The following is a 9,907-nucleotide window of genomic DNA, read 5'->3' as shown; positions in this document are numbered from 1 at the left end:
ATTGGAAGAAGCATAAGGTGTCACCCAAAGGGAAGAGAGGGGGAACTACTAATGCTGTTAGCAGAATTTCCACTTTGCAGTACCAAAACAAGACCTGCAGAGATGCTTGGGAATGAGTTCCCTCATCTTGGCTTTCCCACATTGGTTTTTCACAGAATTTAGCAGGCAGAGTGTACCCAGGATTTGTTCTTAGTCCTTGAGAGAGATCTTGAATCTCCCTGGAGAAAAAAACATTCTTTCTATCCCCATTGCTCAGTTTCCTTAGTACTAATAACACAAGATAGGACCGGGGAAATACAGCATTCAATCTTCATTCCGCCAGAGACAGGCTTCAAAAGAATATCTTAAATGACTGAGATGTAAAATAACACCTCTAAAGGGATATAACTTCTTCCTGATTTGAGCACTGAAAGTAAAGCCAAGAACAGCAAAAGAGACAGTGTTCACCAAAAGAGGTTCCTCTCTGCTCCTGCATGGTCCTGCTTCAGAGAGGTTCTTCTGTCAAAGAAAGAGCCCACACATGTAGCCACTCTGACGTCCATCCTAACAGCCACCCTGGAGCACCAGGGACAAGGCTGCGGTCAAGCCAAGGAGGTGAAACTCCTGCTGGAGATATTTCGACAGTGTTGGGACTACACTACCATCCTCTAAATACAGTTTGTGTCATAGACCACGAAAGGTTCCGATTTTATCCTTCAGGTTTTATGGGTGATTCCCATGTCTTTGAAGTTCTGTTCCCACTGAAGATGAAGGCAAATTCCCACTGAAGATGAAGGCAAATTCCCACTGATATTAATGGGGCTAGGATGTGTCCTTGTCTCTATTTTTGCTGTTGTTTCCTTTGTTGCAGAAGACCTATTCCTTTATTAAAGCTTTGCCTGGGGGGGGGAACAAAAGCCAGGTTACTAAATAAATTATGAAATATTTACATTTCTGAAGCCAACCCCTTATGCCTAGCTCCTCCTCTGATATTAAGATGACACTTTTTATAGAGCTACAGCTTCTATACTGCCATTATTCCTCTGTGGGATCCAAGACCTGGAGGTGACAAAACAGCAGGCCACCATGAGCCAAGTGACAGTAAGTAGCATTTAGGAATGCTTGCTGACTTTGACTCAGTGCAGTGAGAAACAACAATGTTAGACTGGTGGTGGTTTGTTTAGTGCTGGAGAGCAAAGTAGGATCAGAGATGAAACCAAAGAAAATATAAAACTGGGGAGGTTTCTAAACTAAGCTTGATTTTTACCTAAGAATAAAAGGCCTTATGTTGCAGGTATGTCTATAGTAATAATCCCAAGAGCAAATTGTTAAAGGCATCAATTTGCTTAGCACTGTTTGTTTGTTCTTTTGTATCTGTACTTACTTTTTTTGCCTCCAGTTCTCTCAATGCCACAAGAATGAGTGAAGCTAGCTTTAGTGTCATCATGTGTAGTGAAATGATCTGCAGTTACGCTTGTGAACATTTTGCATCTCTTTTTTCCATTGTATTTTTGTGTTGACTTTAAACCTCAATAGTAGCTCCCTTCTTTAAAAGCAAATGGTTTAGCATGTTGTTCAAATATGTGTGGTTCAAACTATTTAGCTTAGCTTATGAATTTCTCCCACCCACTTTTACATATTTAGTGCTTTTGACTTTGATTTGCCCCACCTCTTGTAGGTTTGGTAACAGACGTGTAATGACTTTCTCTTCAAGTGCTGGTTTGTTGGGGTTTTTTAATACTTGGCTAAGCCACTTCACTTATGCCTTTCATTTTTATCTCTCAGGCATAGCCTATGGAGACTATGTCTGTAAAATGGATTAATGCTAAATAACTATCATAGTAAATGAAACATCCTATTAACTGGATTTCTGCACAGTTAACTCCTGATGGTTCTCTGTCACCAAACTGCAGGTCTCTTTCCTCCCTGGTGTTGCCCATCCCAGTGCTCCTTTTGCTCTTCCCTTGCTTTTCCCTTCTCACTCACCTTCAGTTGTCTTCCCTCTTCTCCATTTCTCCTGCTCCTGTTCTCTTTTTGCTCCTGTTTCTCTGGTTCTTCAAGCATTGCGGCAGTAAAGAGGAAGGCAGGTTGGTGGGCAGCTGGAAGCACAACCGCACTAATTGTTCCTATTTGCTGTGCATCATTTCTTCCATGGTCTTCCTTTGCAAAATGTCGCATGCAGAATTGTCAGTTCCCTCATTCTCACCTTGACTTTCATGAAATAAATATTTAGTAGTTAGAAAGCAAGAGAGGAAAAGGTGCAGATTCCATTTTGCACAATGCCTAGGATTTACAAGGTCAGTAATGTGAATGAAGCAGCTTTCAGAGGAGGGAAGGAAACTTCCTGAAATGGGCATTTTGAATCCTCAGCATGAAGTGGTGGACAGTGGTGATGGGCGTACTCATATCAGCACAAAACCACTTTTTTAAACTGCACTATAGCAAGAGAAATACTGATTTTTGGCTGACACACTCTTAGCCCAAAAAGGAAATCTGAAAAAAGACAGGTACAAAAAAGCCTTGGACCTAAACACTCCCACACTTCAGAAAGTCAGAAGTAAGGAACAAAAAGAAAACATTTACTGTTAATGGCTTTTAGTGAGCTTTTGGCAGGTCTTGGAATGTAATGGGGAAACCCTGAACTGCTGTAATATGACATGTTTAATTGCGGGCATTAATGCATGTGAAGACAGATTTTTGGGTTATTGTATGACAATGCACAACTGTGTGGCTAATTTGCATACAAAATTTCTATGATTAATAAATTAGGCAATGCCAGTACAAGTGTACTACAGTGAACCACTTGTAGCAATCGTCAGCGCTCGAGCAGGCAACATCAAATAGTATGCTCTGCTCCGGCAAAGCTTTGAATATATGAATATTAGTTTGCAGTTCCTAGGCTGCAAAGTGATCAGAGGAGGGGAAGAATGTTCCTTACTTTTATCCCTCTTACAGGAGAATCAGAAAAATCACCAGAATACCTTGTGCAGAAATGTCAAACAAATTCAACTGATAAAAAATAAAATCAAGAGGATTTACTAAAAATCACTCGAGTACAAGTGTAACACAGCTGTTTATAAAAGCAAGATATAGTTTTTTCAAGTCCTAATATTTTGTATTTAACAGTTTGAGTAAAATGAACATATCAAATATGCATAGAGTAACATACTCAATAGTGGGATTAAAAGTTAAAAGCATAAAGATAAGCATACAATGAACATATTATGAGCTAGCTCCTGTGCAAGGCAAAGATCTGAAAGTGCTACAACTGATTTCTGAGTTCGTATGCAGCTTCTTTTACTGTATTCACAATGAATTCATATGAGAAAATTCAGCAAATTAGGACTTTGATCTGGTATCTCCAATATCAACAGAGAAGTGCCAGATGTGGCTAAAATACTCAGGCTGTCAGGGTATCTAAAAAGCATTGATATTGATAGCCTAGCTTGAACTTTCAGATCAGGCTCTCTGCCCTGTACTATGAAGAATTTATTCCCTGCTACAAGAAGGGTTTTTCCGTGCTTTGCCTAGCATATATTTCTGTTCATCTCCACTCTCATCTTTAAATCCCTGTCTTTTTAAGAAATCTCTTGTGAAATTAAATTGGTGCATCATATTCTTGCATCACATTCCGAGCACAGTTAGGCTTTAGGTTACGGTGAGCTTTCAGAAGACAGTGCCAGCACCACTCTCTATCCCAAACATTTTACCCAGGGCATAGGCAGCTTGTATGTTCTGAAGCAATTACTATGCTAAGTATCCAGTGATGTATCTTCCCAGAAACTGGAAATCAAGGTATAAAAGAGATCCACTCAATAATTTATGGGCGTTAACATATGGGCGTAAGTTTCTCTGGGGATAATTAGGTGACTATGCTAATAACAGCAAGGATACTTTGATACATTAAAACAAAATCTCACAGTGATGTTCCTGAGCATTTCATTACTGTCAGGAGTGTATATATTTAAACAGAAGAGGGAGATGAGACAGGCCCATATGTGTTCACTAAAATAACCCTCTCCCTTCACGCCACAGGCAAGCAGAGGAAGCCCTGTTTGACTCAGGCGTTTGCAGTAGGTGTGTTCGCTGCAAACTTCCCATTGTGGGAATAGAAAACTACACACAGTGTGCTGAGAGGGGAGCAGGGTGTGCGGTCTGTGTGGATGGCTGGAAGAGTGGGCATTACTGACAGTGAAACAATCAAAACCTCGGGGGGGTGGGGGTTGCAGGACTTGTGTGCAGCCTAGCACACCTCAGAGCAGACTTTGCTGTGGTTCAGAAGTGCAGCGGCAGAGCTCCATGACAAGTCGGAGTGCCAGGCTCCACGCCTCGGAGAGGGGAAAGTTCTCAGCTCAGTCAGAGAAGTTTCTCCCAGAGCTTCCCTGGACTTGCTGGCAGACGGCTGGCACAGAGCCCCGGGTGTCACTGAGAAATTCTCCAGCCCATTGCTCGCCGCTCCCATTATGAGGGCTCTGTATTTTCAGTCATTGTGGAGACACCAGAACCAATCGCACCTTGAAGGCTGCCCTTTGAAGTGGGCTCGGATTGCAACGCCTGTGCCTGTTTCCTAGTATTGTAACCACCCTGGAATTAAACTTAAATTCTTATGTCTTCAAATTTCTTTTTTATTTATCTTTTTTTTTAGCATTTCCTCTAATGGGGCCAATGTCTGATCCTTTCAGCTTTTGCACTAAGTCTGTGTAAAATTACACTCTTCTAACACAGTGAACCACTACCCTAGCAATCCACAATTTCCAGTGTTACTGAGGCATCCTCATGGATACAAGGGTTTATAGAAAAACCATCAGGGGTTTTTTTGAGCAGTGACAGGAGGCAGGGTTCTGCCTTCTCCCTGGGATGATGGTGGCTGTGTTGAGGGTAGGAGATGCCCCAGTGGGTGAGTGAGTGGCAGGCATGTATTTTCGAGAGGCTGTATTTGCATTTCCTGCCCCTTGCGAGCTTGTCAGGCCTGCTGGGACTGAGTCTCGGCTTGTGGAAATGATTACAAGGCAATTTATACCAAACAACAATCCCTACTGTTGTGTTTGTTACAAACTTGGCTTCAGTACAGTAATGCTTAGTAGATTAATAATGTCTGCATTTGGCCTCTCCTCTTCCCTGAGCAAACAATTTTCATGTATCATACATGTTCTCATTTAGTCTAACTAGAACACAGTCCAAGGGTCAGAATAGCCATACCTGCACGTTGAGGAGAGGAGACTCTGGGTTTCCACTCGAGAGACCAGCTTTATCCCCTCTCCACACCAGGGTCCAAGAAGACATCTGCTTTTGCAGCATCAGCTTTGCTGGGCAGGTCCCCCTGAAATCACATAGCAGGGCAGTGCCAGATGGCCCCTTCTGCAAAAGAGGATCTGTCCAGTTGAAAGGGTTGCAGTGGGCAGCAAAGGAAGCACAGAGTCACTAGGACAGGCAGATACTTCTTGAGCATTTGGCATTTCAAAAAAGAACCCCAAATTTAAAAATAAAAAAAAAAACAAAACCAAACCATACATATATAAATATATATATATAAAGTATGCAAAAAAAAGTATTTCACACCAACAATTGGTCACAGTGCGTGCTATGAGGGCGTACAAGGTTGACTAAGTGGCTTCCGGTCTTGCCTTTACACGGGAAGCCCAAAAGTTACAAACCCCTTAAAACTCTGTATGGCTTATCTTGTCGATTATCAGTCTCTTGTGGGAAACAGTGAGTCTGCCCACGTTACGTAATGTGTGTAGCAGGAATACCAGGATATGCAAATACAGAAGTTACACAATGAAAGCAAAACTAAATTAAAGCTGTTTACAGTCAAAAATGAGAACCGGCACTACAGCCTTTTTATTGCTACACCACTGAAATGAGTGTGTGCCACAACCTGGCTATTTAGGTGCTTGTAATGTATGGTACAACTGTTTCTCTCCATCTTCCCACTGCAGTTTATACCTCCTCAGTAACAACTAAAATGGCGGCTACCCATCGTGGGTGTAATGAAAGGGGAATGCTGTAAGTAGTCTTGTGAAGTTTATGGCAGCTCTCATTTGATCAAATTATTAAGAATAGCAATCAGCATGTAAAGTCAAGTGATGGGCTGTTGACTTCTAGCCTGGGGAGCAGGGCTGTGGCAACACCGTTGTGACAGCTGGTAGATGGAGACTCTTTGCTATTGAACTCGGTGACCCAAACACTGAGGCTGAGCATCTACCGTAAGAAATACAGGTTGTGTCACAGGTGCAGGTGTCCTCAGGTGCACCACGGTGAACCTCCGCAGCACTGTCTCCAGTGGAGAATTTCTTGCTGTTCCTGTACATTAAGGTCATGCATATGCAAAGCTATGGGTAAGATACAAGAGTTCAGACTGGTAGGTTAGGTTAGTGTCTGCCAAGAAAAGGTGGGCACGAGAAAGGAATTTTATCTTGGCTTATCTGAGTGATGCCTAATCATCCCAGTGCTCAGTGCTGGTGTCACTGGCAATTTCCGCTGCCACAAATAGGCGCTGCTTGGCCACACTAAAAAGAATGAAAAGTATGTATGTAAAACAATTTGAAAAGCATGAGAGAAAAAACATTATCAAGCAAATTATTTATCAAAAGTTATCAAATGCAGGGAAGAGAAAAAGAGCTGTTTTGCGAAGAATATCTAAGCTACCTACATTATTTTCACTGAGCTGAGAGCTCGGTTTGCCTTTGATTCAGATGAGTAAATATGAAACCTGCTTCTGCACAGTTCTCCTCATTAAGCACATACATTAAGGCCACATACATTATGGTTATTTCTTCAAGAAGTATGCACAAATGTTTTCTGAAATTGATTTGTTTGGTACTTTGTACACTTTGTGGTTTGGTTGATTTTTTCAGGGTGGAAAGGGAAGAAAGTCTCTGATGACAGCTTGTGGTTGTGGGGCATTTATTGTTATCTACTTCCTTCTAAGACACTGTTCTCGAGGATCAGTGGTATGGACTATGAACACAGCAAACCAGAAATACTAGTAGGACAGCCAGCTCTTGAGACTGGAGTTTATGTTAGCAACTCAGGAAAAAAGCTACAAGTGAGATATAAATATATTTAGAAACACACTAAATACAGACGCACCTTTGAAATCTGAACCCAAAAGTGTATCAGGATTTTGCAAATTAGCTTTGTCTTCAAAGCAAGTCCATGCAAACTTCAGCTCGTAAGGCTGAAAATTAACAACCATTAACATTTGCTGTAGTGTGAAAATGTAGATGAAATAACATCTTCCTTTAAATATTTTCTTGTCTCTTTTATTTTTGAATTTTTCCTAATTATCCCTGTTTTTCCTTTGGCAGCCATAAAACCTTGTAACCAACCACAAATAACTATAAAAATGGAAGAGGGAGACTGTAAACAGACCATTTTCGCTCTTAATTTATTTTGCTTATTCATATTTTGGACATCTTTATTTGTTTATAAGATTGCTGTACATGAATAAAAGCACTATAAATGCTCCCAAGCTATCGGTTACAAATGATTTAAAGCTCATTTCTTCTCTAAAAGTTAATCATGTAAAAATGAAGCCTTCCTGTCCACAGATCTACTTGTCTCCCTTTGTCTATATCCAATTATGTCAGCTCTTTAAGAGAGACAGCTCAAACTGAGCAGAAATGCTGTGACTGATCTCAACATTGCCTGGATTATGGGGCGATTCTGAAGCATTTTGGGGTACTTTTGTCTTGCTAACTGCCCAGCCCTGACAACCTAGCTAGTGAGGCAGGTTCCTGTTGTTCCTCCCATCCCATGTCCAGTATCACTCACAAGTTCCCCTGGGGATGCCTGTGCATGGTCACTCAGCAATGTGCTTTGGTGCATCCTTGTATGGCAGCATCCCAGGCCGGTGCTGATGGCAGGAGGAGCTGGGGACAGCACAGAGTGTGCTGCTGGTGCAGCCTCCAGGGAAAAATAGCCATAATTTACCTACAAACTGCCTGCTTTCACAGCTAGCAAGTTGAAAGTCCAACACATCTGGCAACTCACAGGGCTATTTTTCAGAGGAAGAATATAGTTTAAGGGAGACATTTCCTACACCTTCTGTGTAATGAGGGGCTGTGCTGTTTGGGAGGAATGGTTCGTTATATCACTGTGGAAGCATCAGTGCAACTGTCATAGTGGATTATCAAATTTCTGAAGGCTTTGTAGATATGCTCGTTCTGCATACAGATGAACCCACCACTTCTCCAAGCTTGCTCAGCAGCCCGGTTTAAGTCTCCAATGCAGGTCCACTGATCTTTGTATTCCCTTGAAACAGCCCATTTAGAATGATCGTTAATTGAATAAAAGGTGAAATTCAATGGCATCCGTATTAGGTTTATGTTGTAGACATGGTAGTCGAGAGAACAGTTTGAGGGAAGTTTTTGGCCAGAATGCTGCCAGAATTCAGCCAACAAATCGGTCTTCAGTTCCTGAGCCATCCAGGCCACGTAAATATCTGTGGAATAACACAGGGAAATTAGTCTTTCCTGTTCCTTTGCTTAAGAGGGAACTGCAAAGCATCACCTAAAATGGGCTGGTTTATTCCCAATGCATAAAGTGAGCTAGAGGGGATTTTGCCCCCTCCCCTTATTTTGACTTTTGTTTCAGAACTTTGTTTCTACTTTTCCTCCTTCTCCTGGAAAACCTGTTACAAACAATCAGCAGCAGAAAGAAGGTGGGAGGGGAAATGAAGCCTTATTCATAACAAAGAAAGCAAATGATCAAACCCCTTTGTTGTTACTGTTGAATAAGAGGAAATAAATTTTCTGAAAATCCGTTGTTGAACACCTTAAAGCATTTGAAGGACCAGACAGCTTTTTAATTTGTGGGGCTGACAGAATATCATGATGGGACACAATTCCTTGTTCTTTGTTACATTTATTTCTGAAGCTGAACTTTTTTACCCTCCTCAAAGAAAATATTAATTGGCAAAGAATGTATTAATTGCTTATTTCTCGACTGAGAATGCATGATTGATAGGTAGAGCAACAGGTTCTCTTACCATCTATGAACAAATGTGACTTTGCAAAGTGGAGAAAGGTTTCCCCATGAGCTGACTGGAGCTTGGAGAGGTGGCGCAAGGGGATGGAGGGCAGCCGGGACCCTGCACAGAGCTTCTGCAGATTTGGGAGATCAGCTTGGAAGATGTCAGGGATGGAACAGCTGTAGATTCCTGGATTATAACTCAGCATCTGTTGGTCTGAGAAAAACCCAAATAAGTGAACGCTTGCAGAATTAAAATGAGTTAAAGAGAAGCAATCAAGAGAGTAAAGTTCTGCCTTGGAAAGGAAACATAAATCCTTCTTAATCTTCACAGCCTACCTCCTGGAGGAGTTCAAGTATCAAAGTATCTCAGTTTAGCTGCCAAAACCATATTTAATTGCTTTTTATTCTGACTGGCCCTGCAGCACATAGACTGTCTGGGGGAGTACACTCAGGTTTTTCCACTTACACCTCATGGGTCTCAGCAGAACTGTTAACTGTGGATCTCTGTCCACTGCCACCTCCACCCCGGCTCATCTTCAAGCCTTTAAGCAGTCACACAGCACTCAGATGGCACGAGTAAATCCAAGCCTGTCCGTATTTGCAGGAGTAGTTTGCAGTCAGTTAGCTGCCAAGCCACATGCAAACAGAAGAGCTGCCAAATGGTCTAGTTTGGTTTTAAGGAGAACAGAGCTTGACTTTCAGCATCTGGACTGAATTTGCAGAAGAAATGTACTTCTCTGTACAGTGCTCAGCTTAACTGTAGAAAGTCCTTGTCATGGATGTCATCAAGAGCAAGGGAACAAATGGGCTCATTAGATGAGTTCATGGAAGACCGGTAAACACTTCCCAGTGTTTCTGGCTCAGGAAATCCCTGAACCACAGATTGCCAGAAGCTGGGAGGATGGAGCAGGAAAACCACTAGTGTTTGCATCTCATTTTCTTGTCCTCTTTC

At 41.9% G+C, this 9,907-nt stretch overlaps 2 protein-coding genes across 2 annotated transcripts in view; one reads left to right on the top strand and one right to left on the bottom strand.

Annotated features, from left to right (window-relative positions):
• Positions 1-1,019: 1,019 nt before the first annotated feature.
• The window catches only part of LOC104408380 (uricase-like), a 25,519-nt gene continuing 16,631 nt past the window's right edge, over positions 1,020-9,907 (top strand). The window contains exon 1 of the mRNA XM_010017967.1: positions 1,020-1,080. Coding sequence (XP_010016269.1) covers positions 1,066-1,080 — 15 coding nt within the window. The 5' untranslated portion in view covers positions 1,020-1,065. The remainder of the gene's footprint in view (positions 1,081-9,907) is intronic.
• The window catches only part of DNASE2B (deoxyribonuclease II beta), a 9,315-nt gene continuing 7,477 nt past the window's right edge, over positions 8,070-9,907 (bottom strand). The window contains exons 5-6 of the mRNA XM_010017968.1: positions 8,972-9,169; positions 8,070-8,425 (exon numbers count right to left, since the gene is read on the bottom strand). Of these exons, the coding sequence (XP_010016270.1) occupies positions 8,070-8,425; positions 8,972-9,169 (554 nt within the window). The remainder of the gene's footprint in view (positions 8,426-8,971; positions 9,170-9,907) is intronic.

The sequence above is a fragment of the Nestor notabilis genome, unplaced genomic scaffold (assembly GCF_000696875.1).
Source record: "Nestor notabilis isolate BGI_N333 unplaced genomic scaffold, ASM69687v1 scaffold31607, whole genome shotgun sequence".
In the NCBI taxonomy this organism is placed as follows: Eukaryota; Metazoa; Chordata; class Aves; order Psittaciformes; family Psittacidae; genus Nestor; species Nestor notabilis.
The sequence above is the reverse complement of the archived record's forward strand: the minus strand, read 5'-3'. Positions and strand labels throughout refer to the sequence as shown.